The sequence below is a fragment of the Hippoglossus hippoglossus genome, chromosome 18 (genome assembly GCF_009819705.1).
Source record: "Hippoglossus hippoglossus isolate fHipHip1 chromosome 18, fHipHip1.pri, whole genome shotgun sequence".
Classification (NCBI taxonomy): Eukaryota; Metazoa; Chordata; class Actinopteri; order Pleuronectiformes; family Pleuronectidae; genus Hippoglossus; species Hippoglossus hippoglossus.
Window position 1 is genome coordinate 6,353,450 of NC_047168.1, and position 21,290 is coordinate 6,374,739.

Sequence of the window (21,290 nt, forward strand, 5' to 3'; positions counted from 1 at the left end):
AATCTTGCCTTCTGTACAGGAGGTAGAACGGGTCGTCCACTAACCAGATTGCCGGTGGTTCGATCCCAGCATCTCAAAGTGTCCTTGTGCAAGATATTGAACCTGAAATTGTCTCCATGTGCCGGCAGTGTGTGATGGAAAGAAAAGCACAGCCTATAGAAATGTGTGTGTGTGTGAACGTGACTTTAAACAAACGCAGCCCATTTATGTTTTTGATCAGATGAGCATCATGTGTTCTGACTGAAAGCTCCAGAACAGCTGCTAAATGGATCTGGAGTTGATCCATGTCGACCACAGCGTCATGTTCAACCAGCTCTCAAACCAAGATGTTTGTCTTCGATTCAGTAAAAAGATGAAGGTTGAAATATTTGGCCTCTGTATCAGCTCGTGCCTCATTTTGACACAAGGGGGCGTTGTGAGGAAGAAATAAATAATTTGACAGTTTTCTGTGCAAATGTTGAAGTGTCTGGAAATGAAGGTGTGTAACTTATTCTTTTACTAATGGTATCTATTCAGGCAACATTTCTTTCCACATTTCAGACTGACACACGTCTGATCGACTTCCAGCTGTTACAGGTACCTGGGTGGTGTAGGAAATGTGACTGTCAGCGTTAATTATGCCGGAGAACAGCGGACACTTCACTGTCCCACAAAATGTTTCTTCAAATATGATTGATCCTCTGTCGAGGAAATTCACAGCAGCACAAGGAGAAGTAGCAACGCAAGGGGAAAGATGTAAGTAATAGTACGAACAAGAATAGAAGTACTATGTATAGCTGCTTTTTTAATGTGCAACAGAAAGATAAATATACAAGTTGTGTTCTCGATTGGTCTTTGTTGTGTACAATATGTGCAGCAGTCATTTTTGGATTATGGATTCAATATGAAGATTTGCTGCCTTTAGGTTTCTTCTAGGTGTGATATATTCTTCGGGGGTTAATGCAGTGTTCGGACGAACTTGAATTATATTGCTTTGAATTTAATTAGTCGAGAAACTAATCTGCAGATTGATCAGTAATGAGAATGGTTAGTTATTAACACTGAAGATAGAATATCACAACTCGTATCTAGGTGTGGACCACTTGGTAACTTTAATTTAACACAGAACATATTCAACACTCACAATGGTGCAGTTAATAACCTGAACCCCATTGAAGCTGAGGTGTTTCAGAGCAGCTGCCTGTTTTGCCTGGTGCAGATTTTTCAGTTGTTTCTACTAAAAGATAAAGGAGACAGTTCAGACCATGTGGGAAAGTGGAAGCTGCAGGTGGCCGAACCTGTTGGGAGCCGACAGATGGTTTTTGGGAACAGATGATGTGTCGCTCTCTCGCTGCAGGAGCACGCTGAACGCCTGTAGGTGTGAATTAGGCTAAGATGACATCCCTGGCACTTAGTCAGTCATTTTAAACAATGAAGAGAAAAAAGCAAAGTATTGTTTGGTCATTTCTTTATTCTATAAAAAAAAAAAAAAAAATCTGTCAAACACAAGTAGTTCAGTTTCCACAATGTAAACAGCTTCTCACGTACAGTACACACAAGCAGTTTTGCAAACAAAGGAACAACGGGAAGAAGAACGACTCAGAGCAAAGTGAAAAGACGCTTTAAAGCTAAAGTGTGGTGATGAGCTGCTTCGCTGCCCCCTGGAGGCCTCTGCTGACAAAGAGGCTGCAGCGATGTGAGACTGTGGAAGCAGCAGCAGCACTGAACACAGATCTGCTTAAGAAGGCGGTGATACAACAGGCAACTGGAATATGAGGGGAGATTCAGCAGGAGAAAGAACTGAAGGAGAAATGCCGTTCACTTGTTTTCTAGAGATGCCAGACATCCTGCACTGTGGCACAAACGCAGCGTTTCCGGGACAGTTTGTCGTCCAAAACGATTTTCACGTTACCGCAATAAACTCCTTCCACGTGCCCTTTGACCCCCCCGGGGCCTCCTCCCTCTGAGCCCAGACAGGTCAGGACTTTAATAAAAGCACCAGAGAGAAAGTTGACTTAAACAACTGCACTCAGACGACTTGACCGAGCCGTCTGCGCATCTTTGAAAAGAAAAAAAAACTTTTGGAATTTACCTTGACAACAAAACACTCAACTGAGTCATCGCAAGCAGCCAGTGATATTTTGGATTAAACCTGAACCTACAGGAATACATGGACGTTAATGGCCAACTCGCAGAGAGAAAACTTAACACTCATGTCTGTACATCAGCTGAGGCTCCAACCAGCAGGCAGCAGTAAGACTGGAGGGAAGCAAACACTTGCTATCGATTCCTACAAAACACAATATGAAACATGTCGTACTTAATTTAATGAATCTGTTGAAGTGTATAGGTCAATTTGTCAGGGTTATTGTTACAAAACAAACAAATGTGTTAATCACAGCTTCAGGGCCCAGTCACATGTAAATGTAAAACAAACACCAGGGGTCAGAGTTGTTATATTCACCCCCTCGCTCCCACAGATAACAAGTAAATGGGAGAAGGTTTACCGCTGATATATTTGCATGTGTGTGACCATGCCCTTATTTACAGTTAGACAGATGTTAACCTCTAGTTAGAACCAGTCTCGCTGTCAACCAACTTCCTTTAAGTTAGCCGTCTGCTGGCGTTAGCGTCAATCCTGAAGACATAGAGGCAACTCTCCGCAGGAAACTGATTTACAATATCGTCACCCGCTCATGTCTAAGGTGTAGGAGTGAGACGACATCTTGAAGTGTCTGGAGACTTGAGCAAACACTGAGGGACGATGTGCTTTTAAAGCAATAACAGGACTTTGGCAGAACATTTCCTTCTTCTTGAATAACATCCCAGGAATGAAGAGTCAGTGAGAGCAGGCGTGTTACACAGAAGCTCATGTTTGATTCTGCTGCTCGTCACAGCGACCAGTGTTAACCTCCAACACTGGACTGGTGAAGAAGATCTGTGGCAACACGTCTGGTTGAAATGACCGACACAGTCCAGACTCTTCTTCTCCTTCGTGCTCAGTCAATAATTATCATCATAATAATAAAGTATGCACTAGCTAAACTACTTACAGTCACTGACTGCCTATCTAGAGCTCAAGTCTAGTCAAAGAAACAGGAAAACATCACTCCAGTTAATACTAGTAATACATGGCTATGAGAGGAGAGATCTCGGTTTGTCTTTTTTGCCCGATTCAGAATTTCCACGACGAAAAGCGACTAAGCTCTCAGGACGACGCTCGGGTTCTTTGACGACGTACCTCCTCGCTCCTGTGAGGGTCCGAGTTTTAAAGCACGAAAGGAAAAAAAGGCATAACTATCCACACCATCAAAATGAGTTTCTAATTTACACGACCTCTCAGGAGAAGGTTTGGCTCAGATGTGAGAAACTCTTCATCCTCTTTTTTTCTTTCCCTCTTTTATTTATCTTTTGTTTTTCCTGAAGGCTGTTTGGATGACTTGATACCTGCCTAGTGGAACCTACAGTGTATATATTTATATATACGCATGTGTGTGCATGTTCAACCACACTCCTCCGCAATCCAGATGTTCAACAGTTGCCATGGAGATGGGCAGGTGGGTTTGCTCGCTGTGGTCATGGCTTCAACAGCTTGATGATCCAGTGTCTTTGTCTTGTTTTTGTTCAAGGAGGTGTGTGTGCATGCGTGTGTGTGTGTGTTACACTAGAGAACAATGGTCTGGAGGTAGGTGTGTGTCAGTACAGTGAAGGGGCCTCAGATCACCAATGCAGTGGACTTTGTTGCTGGGCCCCTCACTCTCTTCCTGCCACGTTTTTTTAAGAACTGAGACGTCACCTTAGGGACCCGAGAATGTTTGATTGAACATGTGACGTGTCATGTTCCCAGAGACAACGGCTGGGAACGTTGCAGTTACAAGTAGAAGGAATTTTCTTTGAGAAAAGAGAGAGAAATGGGTTTGTCTGCATGCTAGTGTGTGTGTGTGTCTGTGTGCTTCTACTCCTACTGTTGTGTGTGTGTGTGTGTGTGTGTGTGTGTGTCTGCGTCATCAGTGCGAGTTGGACTGCTCCACTTTGAGCCCGACCAGTGACGGAGGCAGCTGCCCCGCTGCAGTGCTGGAGGAGGAGGAGGAGCTGGGTGGAGAAGCCCTGAGGCTGGAGCTCCCTGAGGAGGAGGAGGTCACCGCGGGACGGATGAGTGGAGGTGGCGGGTGGTTGTGAGGCGCTCGGTTCTGCAGTGGGCGAGTCTGAAGAGGAGGCGGCTGACGGAGGAGGCTTGGGGGAGCCGATGGAGGCGCGGGACGCAGCAGCGGTGGAGGCTGGGAGAAAGATGACGGAGTCTGGGTGGAGGAAGGGGGAGAGGAGCTGTCGGCAGCATCTGAGGGAAAGTCCTCCATTTTGACCTGAGGGGAGGGAGGAGACGGAGGTGGAGGACAATTAGCAAAGACAAGATGAAGTGAGATAAGGGGGACAGTTGGAGAGAAGTTTTGCGAAAACAAGGCAAGAGAACATCATGTCTAACATCACGTGTGACTTCTGACAGGCCTCACCTCGTCCTCCTCTGCACCTCCGTCTGTAGCTGCCGTGATCTCCTCGCCGCTCCTCCTGGGGTCCCTCTGGTCGCGGCTGGTGGCCACCTGCTCGGCTGCCCACTCCCTCAGCACCTCGTCCAGGTTGAACCTGCGCCGGTAGCTCACGAAGAACGAACTCACCTGAACCCAATGAGAAAGACGTGTTTGAGAAGAAATGGCGTACGACAGAAAGTTGTGCCATGTTCAAGGACACAGAGGCCGACAATGGACAAATTAGAGGAGGGATAACGGAGATTATACTCATCCCATAAAAGACACATGCTAATCTAGACGCAGGGATGAGGGGGTAATTGCAGAAGAGATGAAAAGCTGATAGGCAGCTCGCTGAGAGCGCAAAGTTAGACTGAGGTCAGAACAAGAGATGAGAAGTGGAAGAGGATGCTCACCTGAGCTGGCGTCTTGGTTCCTATCACCTCTGCAATGGCTGCAAAGTCTTTACCATAACGACGGATAGCTGGAAACGGAGAGAGAAAAAACCCATCAGGTTCATGTCGTCTCTATGCGTCACTTACAGGCACTTCATTGGCCTTAAAATGCTGCAGAAACGGCTGCAGTGTGTGTGTGTGTGTGTGAGAGGAAACGCAGGGACGAGTGGATGTAGAGTGAGCTGGCTTGTTGATGCGTGTGTTTTCTGTTGACCTTCAGCTGAGGTCGGCTGACTGAGTGCACCTGCTCTTTTACAGGCCTGACCTGCTTCGCCCTCACGTCGTTACACACATTCAGATCTTTCACTCTCTCTCCTGCTGTTAATGCTGCACAGCTGCAGTAGCTGTGGATCCAATGCTCCAAGGTGCATTGACAGCAGCTGCAAAGGGAAAGTGGGGAGATTTCTCTTCCAAACACTGTATTAACCTTGAGTTTTGCCTGACTTGTGAATTAGCACTACAGGCAGGAATCTCCTGTAACTCCTACGTTAACCCAGTGCTTTTCACACTGGTCCGATCTTAATTGTCTGTTGGTAATAATGGGGAAATTTGACCTTCATGTTTTCGGAGTGAGTTACTGTTTACTCTTATGAATTATTTAAACGCTGCCCAAACTGCAAGTTTTCATTTAGAAAAGACGCAGCCCTCCTGCAAACTGCTGACCCCAGGAGCAAGATAGATTTCATCCTCCGTTACATCTTACCAACGTGTTCTCTCAAGGAATATCAGCAGTTTTTGCATCTGTGTATCTTATAATTTAAATTTACCTGCCATGTTGCCTTCTGTAAAGGACATCAGTATAAATAAATAAATAAATATTGGAATACAGAAATAAATGTAGAAATACAGGAATAGCCTTTTTCACTGTAAATAGTAATTATTTTTTCCATTTATTTATGTATTTAATCATTTATTTATATATTTATTTATACTTATGTCATTTATGTCCTTCAGTCTTCTGAATAAAGATCCTTGTTCTGATCAGGGATGTCAGGTAAAATAATATAATTTCATTTAATGTGTTTGCACATCAGGTAATAATTTCCAGTAAATGCAGCTGATCCTACATCGGCCATTCAGAACTTATCTTATTCATTTTGTCATTGGGTGCCGTGACAAGCAGAACTGTGTCCATAGCAACAAACAGCACCCACACTCATTAGCCATGATTCCTCCTCTTAATACCTCTGAGTTTCCCTCACTGGACTCCCCTCTGTAGATCAACTGTGTGTCTCTAATCAACAAAGTGCTGTCGACAGAAGAAGCTTCACATTTCCCCAAAGCTCTAATTTAGTTTCATTACACAGGGAACCTGTATCCCAGGAGCTCATGTGTATTTCAGCTGCATCACTTCATCATGAGTGTAGCATTAAGGAGACATACATTAAACAGAATCGCAGCCTGATGTGATGAAATGTCGTCACTTCATCATTTTACCTTGTTCTCTGAAAGATTTGTCATAATTAACTAATACATTTTTTTGTTCTGGCCAAAAAACGTGTTAATAAAACTACATAGGCCCTTGTGAGACCTGGTATTGACATCCATCCTGATAGATCTGATCACAAGTGGACAGTGTGAAGTACGTATGTTCACAAGGATCATTTGAGTGACACAAATGAACCATTTAAATAAACCAAGACTGCAGCAGAGTCATAAGGAGACGTACTGTTTGGTCATGCAGTACCAACACATGCAGTCTAGGCTCTTTGAGGTGACTCTACAGGAGGACGAGGATGATGATGCTGCAGCCTTTACTCACCCTGCACAGCCAGGAGCTGCTCCTCTGTGGTCCAACGAGAGTTCATCTTCGGGGTAGGCTGAGAAAGGGAGAGAGGAGAGAGATTAGAGCATGACAGGGGTACAGTAGGTGGTAAGAACGATGAGGAGAAAGAGGTAAAAATGACAGCATGAGAGCAAAGAGCAGATTAAGACTAATCTCAGTCCCGCAAGGGGTGAAATTATATCTGGAGGGAATTGGGGAAGGGCAGAATGAATAAATGAGGAGGAGAGGGACGAGCTGAGTAAAGTCATTAGAGTCAGGAAACAAAAATCAAAGCAGAGATAGATGAGGGATGTAAAGGGAAGAAAATGAAGAGAGGCAGGAGTGGAAAAAAAGATTTACCTCAGCCGCTCGGAACACATCAACACCTGCATTAAGACTCTGCTTCAAGCTACTGTTGTTCTGTTTAATGGACTGAACCTGAAAGAGGGGGGGGAAAATGAGAGAATACAATGTAAGATAATTGGGAGCGCGGATGCCATGAAACAAAAATCTGTAGCTCTGAGTAGATACAAAGAAACTTCTTTTACTTTTAACATGCAGTAACTCACAACTTTCGCTGCTCAAACAAAGCAAGTAGCTGTGATTTTAAAATGTCAATAGTGATAGAATATACTTTTTTTGGTTATGTTTCCACCAGCTTTTTCAACCCTGATCTGGTTGTTGAGCTATTTTTTTGTTTAATTATTGTAACTAAACAACCCTTCACCGACTTTTTGTGTGCTGATTAATTAGGTTTGTTAACAGCACATCAACACAAGCGTCGACCCTTATCACCAAAAGCTCTCAAATATCATTGTCTTTCTAGGTTCATATCTTTGTCTGTTTCTTCTACATGTATGGCGCCTCTTTCATTCTGATGTATTTGTATTCTTGTATTTTTTTTTTTATCTATAACGTGTTGGAAACGTTAGCAACTGTTCACTCGTGGTGAATCCTGCAAAAGATCTCCTGCTGTATTCTCACAAGAGCTAATTCGTACAATATCGTGACATTTTAGTTGGGGCTGGCAGGAAAAACTCTGGAGAATGTCCGTAGCAATTCACTTGGACATTTGCCTGATCACATACAGCCCCTCCAGATGATTTCAGGGGATTATCTGGAGTTCAGTGCATGTCTGAAAGCAGCTATACATACTTGTCTCTTCAGTGACACCAGCGTCGTGTCCAGCTGTCGTACAGACAGCACCCCGGCATCTTGAGAGGCTGAAAGGGACATGATGTCTCCCTGCTCCAGGTACATGCCTTTCGGTGGCCTGCGGCGGGCTCGGAGTGGGTGGTGGCGATACTGGGCCCCGATATTCTCCTTCTTTATCGGCCCAGAGCGACTGGGGGTGGGCTTCTCAGAGCTAGCGCTGGGGGTCTGTTTCACTGCCTTTGTGGACAAAGAAATCACAAAATAAAAACCAGCAATAAAAAAAAGGGTGACTCGTGAAAGTCATGACTTGACATTTTTCCTTTACCTCTTTCTTGTTGTTAATCTCAAAGTCACTGTCACTGCCGGGGTCTCCTTCCTCCAACTCATCATTACTGCAACACAAAAAGTAAACAGAGAAATTAAACCAAAACTGAAAATAATATCCAAGGATCTCATCTATATAAATTATTCTCTTGTTTCCTCAGGTTAACATGCTTATCAAGTGTCATTCAACAAAGCAGTTTTGGAAATGTTAGCTCTCAGGTAACTTGTGTCTGAGAGAACTTTGTTTCCTTCCTCTAATATATATTCATTCATCATTTCCTTCTTCTCTCTCTCTCCTCAGCCAACACGCTCAGTTTCCTCCAGGGGGATCATTAAACTTTCATGGATTCTCATACCTGTCTTCTTTCTCTCTCTTGCTGACCAGCCTCCTGGCCTGTCGGTCCATCACTGAGGTCCTGGTCCTGGTCTTCTTCCAGCTGTAGTAGTACTTTACCAAGCTGGAGATCAGCTTGTCTGGCAGCTACACACAAACAGCCCGTTGATGAATTGATGAAAATTACAGTACTAGATATACTGCCGGGGTGTGTTATTCTCCCAGTCTCTCACCATCTGCTGGATGCGGTGGAAGCTCTTGCCGTGGAAGCTGAAGGCCTGTTCGAACAGCACTTTATCCTCCAATGTCCACTCGTCCGGGAAGGGGGTGAAGTTGGCGAGGTCGGCCAGTGAGCGCTCCACGTCGTGTTTGTGCCACAGCAACATGCCCAGGGCCTGGTGGAACGCAGAGGGAAAGCCAAAAGATTTGGGGAGAGGTTAGTTTTAGTAGAGGGACAAGATACAGAGGCAACAGGAATATAATTTAAGTTGTAAAATGTAGAGGAAACACAAATGTTTTTAGGGAAAATAGGAAAGACTAATCTTACCTGCTCCATGTTGTATCCATGTTTTTCTTTAGCCATCAGGATGTACTCATCCACTAGAATAAAGAGAAAATTGGTTTAAAAGGAGGTGAGAAAGATGAATGAATAGATAGAGAGCAGGAAAAAAGAGGAGAAAGGCAAAAAGCACAAAAGTATGCTGTGGAGAGTTGGAAAGGAAAACCAGCTAGGGATGGTTAAAAAAACAGGAAGATAAAGAAAGGAGCAAAGGAGTAAATAATGAATATAAAGCAAACAAAAAGGATTGAGGGAATGAATACAAATGAGGAAGAGAAGAAAGATGGAGGTGAAGAGACCAAGCTAAAGCACATTGAGAGACAGATGGATTGAAAGTTTTAATTACTATTCTCTAGTCAGGACTAGCTACCTAACTGAAGGTCAAGTTGTAGTGAATGTAAGGTACGTTTGGTGTGTGTGTGTGTGTGTGTGTGTGTGTGTGTGTGTGTGTGTGTGTGTGTGTGTGTGTATGCGTGTGTGTGTGTGTGTATGCATGTGTGTGTATGCATGCGCGTAGCTTACACATGGCATCGGAGAGCAGACTGTTGGGACACCACACCAACATGCTCCTCTGGTCCTTCTCATTGTAGCGGGTTGGACTGTCTAGTGATGAAAACAAAACAACACATTTTCAGACATTACATCCACACATGGAGGTTACACTTCTCCTACACCTTTTAATATCTTTTAAATCCATAGATCTCTCTCTCTCCCCTCAGACATTATATTTACTTTAACTTTCATCAGCTTTCTTCTTTTAGGTTAAGACTACTTCTTCAGCTCCATCTTCATTTGAACTAAATGGAGGGGGGTAATACTTAATGAAAAGAACAGAAAAAACATTCATTGTACAGTAGCGACAGAAGAAAATATCTGAGGTCCATTTCAGTTTTTACTGCAGAACAAACCCTTTTATTTACTCAGCAAAGACACATTTTATAGCTTTTAAGATTTCAGTTTCATCTGAAAAACTGACTATTTTTTGGAAAAGAAGCACCTTACTTTAGACATTTTCCAAAAGTTATCTTTCCATCTCTCCATTTTCCTGAATTCCCACATTAACTCTGGTCATTTGACCTTGATCTGTCTCATCATCTGCATTCTCCTCTCTCCTCCATTTCAATGTCCTCTGCTCACCTCTATGCCCCTTAAAAACCTCAATTTCCTGCCTCTCTCTATTCATCTGCCTCTTTATATCTCCATGTGTCACCTCCCTTTCGCCAAACCTTTGCTCTGTGCCAGCTCACCTGGTTTGAACTCTGGGATCTGAGCCTGGTAGTCTCCTCCCACTCTGATCATACTGTCTGTGGAGAGAGACAGTATTTTAGAGAGAGACAGAGAAAGATGGAGAAGAGGATTGGGGGACAAGGATTCCAGTAACAAGGCAGACATTTCCCTAGAAGTAGTAGAGCTGGATCGACAGGATTAAAAGACGATAACAGAGGAGACAGAAGGAGTCACCGACAGGGTGACACAAGACACAGCAAACACAGAGGATGATAAACATCTTCTATTGTATTATGTGCTAAGCCTTCTAACGGGTTTGCTCTATCAAGGCTCTGCCTCGGGATAATCAAAGTTCGTTAGAGGACTGCATACGAACTCAGAACTGGAGTTACACCAAGGTTACCTTTCCTCATTGACAAAATACTGCATCAGCTTGATACGTGTACAGTTGAATTACACTGCTTTTAAATGGGATGGGTACAAGGTTTCTCAAAAAAATAATCAAATAGATGGAATAAAGTTCCATTTTAGCAAATGAAGCACCAGAGGTTCACAAGGAAACCTTTAATGTCTGGTGAGAGAAACTGGTGAATTACAACAATATAGCCAAAAAGCCTTTGATGACTTTTATGCCTTTTATTTTATGGGATCAGGGTAAGCAGAGTTGGGAATTGCTGCCAACTAAAGTGATTTTTTATTGAGAGGAATCAGGCAGATCCTGACGCAACTCGTGTTGTTTTTTATGTAAATACTTATTAGATGACCGTAAAAATATGTGGCCTTTGCTGTGTAAAGTAGTGCTGCTTGATTACTTGTTTCATAAAAATGCTGTAATATTTTAACAGAGGCATTATTTACTTCAAGTAAGGTGCTATAAACCTTGTGGGGAAACCCTGAGGATATGTAATTCATTTAAAAAACAGTGCAAACAATGCTCCTCTTGTTAGGCAGTTCACCCCTTGCAAACATTTCCAGGTCAAAGCAGGAAAACATGTGACTGATAACCTCCACAAATAGAGACTTCTTTTAAATCAACAATTTAAATTACATCACAGTCACGTGTCGCAGCATGTAGTTAGTTGCTGTCATTTATCATGATAAGTATCAAACGGTTGCTGGTTTCACAGTATACTGTGTTAAAATTCCTGATCGTTAGTTGCACCATTTAGTCTTTAATCACCGTAATTAACGTGGTGATTTGGTTGATACAGCATCGACCCAAAGTTAGCAAGTCTCCAAGACGCAGGCCCAGCAAGCTATGTTCATTTGTTTTGTGTTTTAAAAACAAGGCGGATGGAGCCGGGCTGCAACACCAGGAGAGCTGCTAGCGCTCTGGACATAGCTAGCGAATGTCAGCATCCACTGTCACCAAATTAAATGCATTTAACAAATGTTGATATTTTGACCTGACCCTGACAATTGGGATCAATGTCTGCACTCGATGGAACACGTTGATAAATAATTAAAATGTTATTGACATAAATATATTATTCAAATACAAAACTCTGAAGTTATTTCAGTTTGTATATCAGTACTTTTAAAGTTTAAAGTAAACTAAGTAATTGCAGCACATTTGACCTCAATAATACAGATAACCATGATCATTTAGGTCACTGTAATCATGATACAAAATTTTCACTCCATTTTATCTCGACCTGTGGCATTTTCATCATGATAACATCTTCATCCATATGGCATCTATAGAAATCCAAACAGTTGAAGGGGATATAAAAAGGAGAGAGTGACAATGTGATGGCAGACATTAAGTAATCAGTGCTGCTGTGAAGCGAGCAAAAAATGCTGTAGAAGAGATGGGGAGAGAGAGGCTGGAAGCCAAGGAATGAAGAGAAGAGCAGGGAAGCAGAGCGAGAGGAGGAAGAGACAGATTACTGTTTCCACAGGGACAGTGGACAGGAAGGGAGGAGAAGGAGATGATAGAAACTGGAGTAGATGGTAAGAAATGGGTGGGGAGAGGCAGGAAGGGGAACAGAAAAGAAGAAAGAAGAATTGATGGAAGGAAGGAGGAGGCCGAATAGGAGACGCTGCCTGAGAAAGAAATATTGAGAAAGAAATGAGACACATTGATTAGGAAGAGGAGGAGATGATGTTAAGACTGAAGAAGAGAGGAGAAGGAGGAGGATGAATGTAGTGGTTGCAATAATCTTGATAGTCAAGTGTCTTTAGAGCCATCCCTAACTATTCCACTTGTACTGCTGTGCTTGGTCTAAAAATGTGTCCCTTGTCCGTGTGCACGGTGAGAGAATGGTTACACAATGAAAGATCATCAGAGAGTCAGTGGGTGAAGGAGTGAACGGAGGAAGGAAAGATGCATGTGGGCAGAGGATGACAAGGATGGAGGAGTGTGGGAAGGGGGTGGAGGAGAGCAGGAGGGTACCACAGAGGAGAGAAAGCAGTGTGCAGGGCCTTATGAAGCACTGCAGCAATGCAACACATGCAACCGAACAGCTGCCATCGTGTATCTGTGCAATGGTAATGTCTGCATATAAGAACACTGGGTGCATGCTTCAGGTTAGAGTCACATGCACAGATATGAAGTAGCTACATGTTGAAACAATTCTTAACTTAAGGAACTCAGATGTCAGTAAAATATTTAATTTTAACGTGTGTGCCTACCATGAGCATGCTCTTCATCGCTGCTCTCTTCCTCAGAGTGTGGTAGGCTGTTGCCGTTGGTTACAGTCTTGGCTCTGCTCCTGGACAGGACCCCGGACCCCGAGCGCTCCATCACTGAGGGCATAGCTGTACAAAAAAAACACACAAACCCTAAATATAGAATTGCACCCCTTACACACGTATATCAATCTATTAGTTAATTTTTTTTTACGAGTTGGCTGCGATGTGTTTTCATTTAAAATCTTATTTCAAAAAATACCTAATTCACTTCTTTTTTTTAAGTAGAACAACATCTTATGCTGATACCTTGGAAGTTTTCCCATTATTCCCTTGTTTATTCTAAGTTTATTTTCCAAACACATCCAGTACACTAATGAACTCATTCACACACTAAGCTCAAATCAGACCCTCATTATCACCTGCTAGCTCTCAGCGTCACCTTATAACCTGGTGTCTCTCAAATCTAAATTCACATTGACCTTGCACCTGCACCAGTTGAGTTGGCCAGTATGGTGATAAAGATGCTATGACATGGCCATGGTTAGCCAGAGCTAGCTAAAATCCCAGCAATTTGGTAATATTACAAGCTGGAAAGTCCCACAATGCAAGAACCAGATGCAAGACTTCAGTTTCGAGCGATTTACAGGAAATAATTGTTGTGTAAATCTTGAGCAATGACTATCAAAATAGATACTAAAAGAAGTACTACAAAAAACAATAATAGCAATCATCAGTTCCATACGGGGTCAGAAGCATACAGCTGTTAAAATACATTCTACAAGTTATTTTTTAAATAAACCGGTACTGGATCGGTGTTCCCTATAAACTGATACGGTCCAGGTATCGTAATCGGTATCGGGAAGGGACAAAGGGCATTTTTGCTATTGCCGGACATTTAGACAAACTGATACTGGAGGGAAAAAATATCAGATCAATCTAAAAAGAAAATGGTCATAAAAAAAGACAGAGTGTTGCTGCCTTGTCCTGACATGACCTATACTGAACAGGCCCATGCATATTAAGTAACACTATTAACATGTCTAAATGTGATGTCTTATTTTTAGACTGGGATCTTTTCCAGTGCCCCAACATGAACACATGTATGTATCACAAAACTCACGCCACAGTCAAAGCACAGCCTGCAACACAAACCATCATATACATACATGGCAATTATCTCCATTTCAGGAACATGGGGCCAGGGAAAGGCTTGGAAACACACATCCACACACAAAAGCCAACTAATGCTCCAAACTAGTGACAAGTGGCAGCGTCTGACTAAGGACATGGGAACAACGTGTCATGGACAACACGAGAGACATCAAGCATGAAGGGGGCTCTGCTATCACCCACAGTCACTTGTATGTTATTGTGGCCCAGCCTCGTTTCTTCCTCTCTCTCTCTTTATCTCCGGACCAGTCAGTGCCACCGTTACACAAAAGACTAGACGGTCAGTTGAGGACACAGCTCCGCACGGTGGAAAGTAGGAACACACTCGAACTCCTTCCGCGTACACAGGTGACCACAAATACAAGATATCGACCGGATATGAGGCAGATCGGGTTGTAATAATCACCAAATTCAGTTTCCTAAAAACTGCTCTTGTCCCTCGTCGGCACATCAGCAACCTCATCTGCAGTTTGCTAACTTGAAATGCGCCCGGATCGAAACAAAGCGGGGACCGACGGTTTCAATCCGACATATTAAAAACGCGTTCGCTGCTGGATGGGGGAACGGGGGCCAAATCGTTTACAGCCCGGAGAGATTAAACCACATCTACCAAACTCCGAGTAGACAATACAAGTGTCTGAGCCTCTCTGGGGGTCTTTGTCTGATCGCTGCTCCCGGTGGCCCCCGCAACTACGACAGCTGCCCTCCTCTAACTTCACTTGGGGTGAAATAACCACAACTTCACGAACGCATCTCACCTCGTTTAAATCTACAGAACGTCGATGCGTGTTGAAGTCTGGTGTATCAGCTACAAATGAGTCAGAAGCTGAAGTAACTTTCTCAGGAAGAGTTTTCGTATAGGGAGCCTCGAACACTGCGGCGGACGGTAGCCTCGATCTCCGCCACAACAATCAACTTTTATGAGCTATACGGACTAATACTATAAAATACACGAGAGCTAATCTGGCGAGGCAGGAGCTATTTGTTGTATAAGTATAAGTGTTGCTCAACCAACCACTTGTGTTTTGTAATCGATTTTTCACAATAGCATATGGCATATATAGCATATGGATTACTTTTTGTCACTTGTCACAATATATACATATGGTATGATACACAAAAATAATCAATACTGCAAACAAAGTCTAATGAGTTTAATGTCATATATTCATAATTTTTAATACATTTTACATGTGTAAATTGGTAATCTAATACACCTTTCCTATTTGATGCATAATTTTTAACTCATACCTTTAAATATTATCTATAAAATAACCTTAAAGGGACTAATAATATACTCGTGGGTCTCAGGATTAAGTTTAGAGTGACTTGTGGTAGCATTTTTACTTGGCACATGGAAAATTGTAATATTACTCTAATATTACTACTCTCTAAGCATCCTTTTATATAACAATGGCTGTATATTAAAAACGATCGTTCAATATTAAACATTTGAGGCGATGAGTTCAGAGCCGGGGTTTCATCTGAGCCCACGTTTTCTGACTAAATCGATATTCTCGAAGCTTTGCTGAGCAGTTATCTGTGTCACACTTTGAAGTCCTTTTGTTTTCCCCCACGCTTACGTTGCTGTTACTACTACTACTGACGCTACTGACGCTACTGTCTGCTGCTGCTGGTGTGGAGAAAAAACTCGCTCTCCGGGTTATTCTAACTATACTTGTCGGTGCGTTCCGGGACATTTAGGTGCTAACTGCTCCATGGAGTCATTTCTGGCGGTTGAACAATAATAAAAGAAGAAATAAAAACAGGCGAAATTTCTTCTTCTTCTTCTTCCCCGCCCGCTCCTCCTCCTCCTCCTCCTCCCTCTCACCAAAGTGCAGGCTGAAGTCAAACCTAGTTGGGATGCTAGCGTTAGCAGGCTAGCTTGCGGGGCTACATGAGTAACGTTAATAGTTGGAAGTGGGGAGATAACAGTGGCACCGTACCTGCGTTCCGCTTCCCTCCGCTTTCCCCCGCACTCAAAACTTCTCTGCGGCTCCGTCCGCGGCGAGCAGTGGCCCCTGGAAGTGCTGCGAGCGACCCGCGGAGCCCCGAAACGGCTTAATTCCTGCTTAATTGATGCACACGGTCAGTACAATGAAGTGAGCGAGCGCGGAGACATGGAAGCAGCCGCGAGTGAGTGTGTGTGTGTGTGTGTGAGTGTGAGTGCCGGGGGAGGCGGACAACACCCGGAGAAAAGTGAGGTGGACGTCCGCCCGGATGCGTTCGCCTCTCCCAACCAACCAGCCGTTTGGATTGACGAGAAATAGTCCCGCAAAACTATTAACTGTAGTCCACTCCTGTTTTCTAGTTTGATCGCTGAGCATCTTATTTGACGCGTAAGAGGGCATTTTACCAGCTCATCTTAATTAAAGCCTAGTTTAAAACAAATCTGACTTTAAATTTCTTTCCGGCTGGTTTGCCTTTTGATTATTAATCAGAGTTGATCTAGTGTAAATCTTTATATTTATCTGCAATATAAACAGTTATTTATCAGTTATAGTCTCTTAATCTGCCATCTATCAAAATCCCATAAATTAGGGACTACTTGCCAGTGTGTCGGCGGAGGGATTCGTCAGCTGTGCATCTCTGTGCTGAGACAGGCTGTCCAGACTTGCACTGATGTATGCACGGTGGAGGAGGGGGGCGATTCAACCGAGTGTGTGCGTGCGCACATGTGTGCACGCGTATGATAGTGCACGTGTCCCCAAGAGCAGGCGTGTGACTTCACCCCCTGACCTGACGATGACTCAGAAAAACAGCCTCAATGTACTTTTTTATTTATGTTTTATTTAACATGTCGAACAATTCAAAAATCATGGAGTTCTGCTCTCTCTCTCTCTCTCTCTCTCTCTCTCTCTCTCTCTCTATCGCCCTCTGTGTGTGTGTGTGCTTATGTGTGCAGCAATGTATATGTGTACGAGCACAGGTGGAATAGTGTGTGTGTGTGTGTGTGTGTGTGTGCGCGTGCAGAATGGGGAGTGTTTCAGTCGAAGCAGGATTTCTCACCTGATGCTGGCAATAAGCACAATACGACGCCTCTCTCTCACACACACACACACACACACACACACACACACACACACACATGTTTGTATCTCAGTGAGGACACTCGTTGACATAATACATTCCCTATAGCCCCTTACTCTAACCTTAACCATCCAAACTAAATCCCTAAACCTAATTCTAACCCAAACCCTAAAACCAAGCCTTAACCCTCAAACAACCCTTTGAAAAAGTGAGGACCAGTGGAAATGTCTTCACTTTCAAAAATCTCTTCACTCTGTAGGGTCTATGCTTAAAAATGTCCTCACACATAGTAAGTACAGGAACACACACACACACTATCATGGTTCACAAGTGCCTGCTGCTGACATGTAACAGCCTATTACATGCTCTCTCTCTCTCTCTCTCTCTCTCTCTCTCTCTCACTACTTTCTCATCACCACCTCCTCTCTCCCTCCACCTCCTCTTTGTCATCCCACTTCTCCCCTTTTCCCCACCTCATCTCCATCTCCTCTGTGATCACTCCTATTTGTCATCCACCTTTTTTTCTCCTCTCCACACTTCTTTTTGCACCTCCTCCATTCGCCTCCTGCTCATCCATCTTTCCCTCCACCAGTACTTTCTCCCTCCTCTTCCTCCTTTCCACCTCCTGAATATCTCCCACAATTCTCCTCCTCCCCCATTTCTTCCCTCTCTCTTCTCTGTCTCTGATTTGTTTCATTCTTTTACCTCCTCTCTATTCTCCTCTTTCTCTCTATCCATTTGCTGTGCCTCCTCTTCTTTCCTCTCCACTCCTTGATATCTCTCACCCCTCTGTCCCCTGCTCTTCTACACCCCCCTCCTCACTTCCTCTTTCCCAGTGATGACTCCTCTCTCGTGTTCTCCCTTCCTCCTCCTTCCTCCTTCATCTCCTTCCTCATTCCTCCTCTTCCTCCTCTTCCTCCTTCATCTCCTTCCTCACTCCTCATCTTCCTCCTTCCTGTCTCTCTCTCTCACACAGTGCCTTCGATTTCAACAGTGTGTGTGTGCGTGTGCGTACGTGCAAATTCTTCCCTACCCCTCCCCCATTCTCTCCCCCTACGGTGACACAGTAAAGCAGTTTCGCTCCGTTCACCTCCACTCTTCCTCCCTCCTACCTCTTCCTCTTCCTCCCCCCTCCAGTCTCATTTTCATCCCTGCCACCTCCTCCCTCCCTCCCTTGCCTCCTACCCTCCCCTCTCCTTCCCTCTCCTCTCATTAGTCAGTGTCCATGAAACTCACCATTCCACTGTCTCTCCTCCTGCTCAGTCCTCCAGTCCCTCACACTTCCTCACTAATGAACAACTGCTCCCCTCCTCCCTCCTCCCCTCATCACCTCTCTTCCTCTTCCTCCCTCAGTCCTCCCTTCTCCTCCTCCTCCTCCTCCTCCTCCTCCTCCTCTGTCCTCCTCTCCATTCGTCACTCCATCCCTCTCTCTCCTCCCATCCCTCCTCTTTGCACTCGGCGTCTCTTCGATCTTTCAGAACTCAGCGTCCCTCCCACTCTCCCCTCAGCTCACTCTTGTTTTCACTTCTTTCTTCACCCCCTCTCATCCTCCCCCCTTCTCTCTCTCCCTACCTGTCTCATTCCTTTCTTCTCGGCTGTCTGTCTGCTCCTCTCACTCTTCTGCTGTCTACCTCCCTCACTTCCCCCCATTTCCCTCCACATCTCCAAACAACTCCCCTCATTTCTTCCCTTTACACCTCACCCTGACTCCCATCCCTCCATCCCTCCCCCCTGTGAAGTCTCTGACTTTCTCTGTTATCTCAGGAGATGCATGCTCCAGAATGAGATGTGATAGAATGAACTCCTCCTGATGCATTCATAGTTGTAATACCATGGTGCATGTTGAAATGTCTTGTATTTCAATACTTTGCCTTTGCAAATTCATTATTTTATGATTTTTTCATACTGATTTCAAAGACGTTGCACCGTATAGCACAATATATGATTCATTGTTGTCATTTAGGACCTAAATTGAACATATTACCTGTAAAACTTAATTTGATTTGTGTATCTGTCAGTGCTCACTCATTGGAAGATGCCTGTAGCATCATGCACCACAGAGGAGGAATTCCTGCATAATAGACCTGAGCCCTTTTTGCCAAATGTATGTATCTAAGGTCTCAAGGCCTATAATCTTTAAGGAAAATGTACCTGAAATCATAATGTTTGTTTTTACCCACAATCCATTGTGGTATTCTGAGTTCTGGAGATATCAATTGTGGCTGCGTTTCCCAAAACTGCACAATGGAGTGGACTTTCCTGTTTCCATACTACTCATTATTTCTATGCATGTTTTGAGTCTGTGGTGTGTTCAAGCTGGAAAAGTAAAAAAACCACTCCAAAAAATATTCATGAGTACTAAAAGAAACCAGATTTTTGTACCTTCTATTTATACACACAAATTTCCCACAATCCATTGCACAAAGCAAATGGAACAGCTGCTCATAGCAGGACAAAATAAACAAAATGTCTGAAATTGCTCTTTGAACTCCACAGAATATATATTTGTTTTTTGTGCATTGGTACCCATATTGTACCATTTGCTATTGGAATGAACTGGTGACGTATGTTGATTTGGGTTTACCAAATAAAAAAAAAGAGATCATTTGTATTTAGTGCATATACTGTGGACAGTTAAATGGTTTACACTTCAAAAATCTAAAATCTGGCTTGTTCTCCCAAGAAGCTACAGTGTTCAAATATTTGTCCATTTGGCAGCATGAACGTATCCAACAAACCCCATAGCAATCTGCAAGTTAGCTTATGGGATGAGATATGACCTGTTTTGCAAATTTGCTCTGAGGGAAGAACTAAGGTTCACAGGGTGTGCAAAGGTGGAGGGGCATCACAATTTAGCTCAATCTGCGAGCTAGATCCTAAAGTTTCCTCACTGTGCTGTGATGTAAAGTCAACAAAAACATCATGGTTTATCTTCTGGGGATCATGAATGGGCTATTTAGTCCAAATATCATGGAAATCCAATCGTTTGTCATTAATGTAATTTGTAATTTGTCATTAATGGACTTTTTGTTGAAAGGTCACTAAAATCTAATCGGAGTCATCATCATCATTATTAATCAGTATCCACATTAAAGTTTCATTGTATACAATATTGTCATCTCAGGTCCAGCTGTTAGCAGTGCACAAAACAACCTTAATATTAGTATGTTTGATTTATTTGATCTGATATTCTACGATATAACCCAGCACGTCTTTATTGGAACATAAAAATCAATGAAAAGGAATTAAACCACAAAATGAAGCCACTTTAATCCAGAATAATTCGATTATGTCTTGGTTTTTAGTGGAATTCATGCAGATTTGGTTCATACTTTGCCAATTAGATAGGAAAGTTGTCAGCCATAAATCATCTCCAATTATTGCAGAGGTGCCGAATGTAGATAACACTGTGCGACTTCTCATCACGGCAGAACAACCAGAGCGTGTGGCGATGACGTCCGCTCTGTGTTGTGCATTTCTGTGCTGCAGGGCTCTCTGTGTGGAGCGATGCCTCATCCCTCATCCACCATTCTCCTCTGGTTCTTTCCTCACTGCATCTGTTGATTCCCTCTTTCCCCTTCTCTGCATCTCTCCTCCTAGGCCCTCTCCCTCCTTCTTCATCTCTCCCTTCTCTTGTCCTCATCCTTGTTCTTTCCTCCTCATCCCCCCCCCCCCCCCCCCCCCCCATCTGTCGTCTCCTTCCTCTTCCTCACTGCTGTTTGTCACTATAATCTATCTATCTATCTATCTATCTATCTATCTTCTTTTTGGTCTGCATTGCTGAGCTGAAGCAAGAGATGTATAGGTATATGTGTGAGCATGCATGTGGCTGTGTGTGTGTGTGTGTGTGTGTGTGTGTGTGTGTGTGTGTGTGTGTGTGTGTGTGTGTGTGTGTGTGTGGGGAGGGTGGGAGGGGGAACCTTTCGCTTCATTATACACACACACACACACACACTCACTTGAGGGGGAATGTACAGAAAAGAGTTTCATATTTACATTTACGTTTCCAGACAGAGGAAGAGAAAATGCAGACAGGAGTCACACTTCAACTGGAGGATGAGTAGAAATGTTTGGCTGTGTGTCTCAGCTGCAGAAACGGAGAGAGAGAGAGAGAGAGAGAGAGAGAGAGAGAGAGAGA

The 21,290-nt window shown here is 43.6% G+C and overlaps 1 protein-coding gene across 2 annotated transcripts; it reads right to left on the reverse strand.

Moving 5' to 3' along the window:
- Positions 1–1,430: 1,430 nt before the first annotated feature.
- Positions 1,431–18,425, reverse strand: rcor2 (REST corepressor 2). Of its 2 annotated transcripts, none has more exons than XM_034615606.1 (14): positions 18,389–18,425; positions 12,953–13,078; positions 10,339–10,395; positions 9,614–9,694; positions 9,080–9,132; positions 8,766–8,927; positions 8,555–8,679; positions 8,200–8,266; positions 7,875–8,111; positions 7,080–7,157; positions 6,717–6,774; positions 4,916–4,983; positions 4,488–4,649; positions 1,431–4,340 (listed from the first exon to the last, which is right to left on the reverse strand). In XM_034615606.1, the coding sequence occupies exons 2-14, from the start codon at positions 13,074–13,076 to the stop codon at positions 3,987–3,989; spliced, it is 1,626 nt and encodes a 541-aa protein (XP_034471497.1). In that variant the 5' UTR covers positions 13,077–13,078; positions 18,389–18,425; the 3' UTR covers positions 1,431–3,986. The 2 variants fall into 2 exon arrangements, with proteins under 2 accessions (XP_034471497.1, XP_034471496.1); XM_034615605.1 differs by lacking the exon at positions 18,389–18,425 and adding an exon at positions 16,069–16,340.
- Between the last annotated feature and the right edge of the window lie 2,865 nt (positions 18,426–21,290).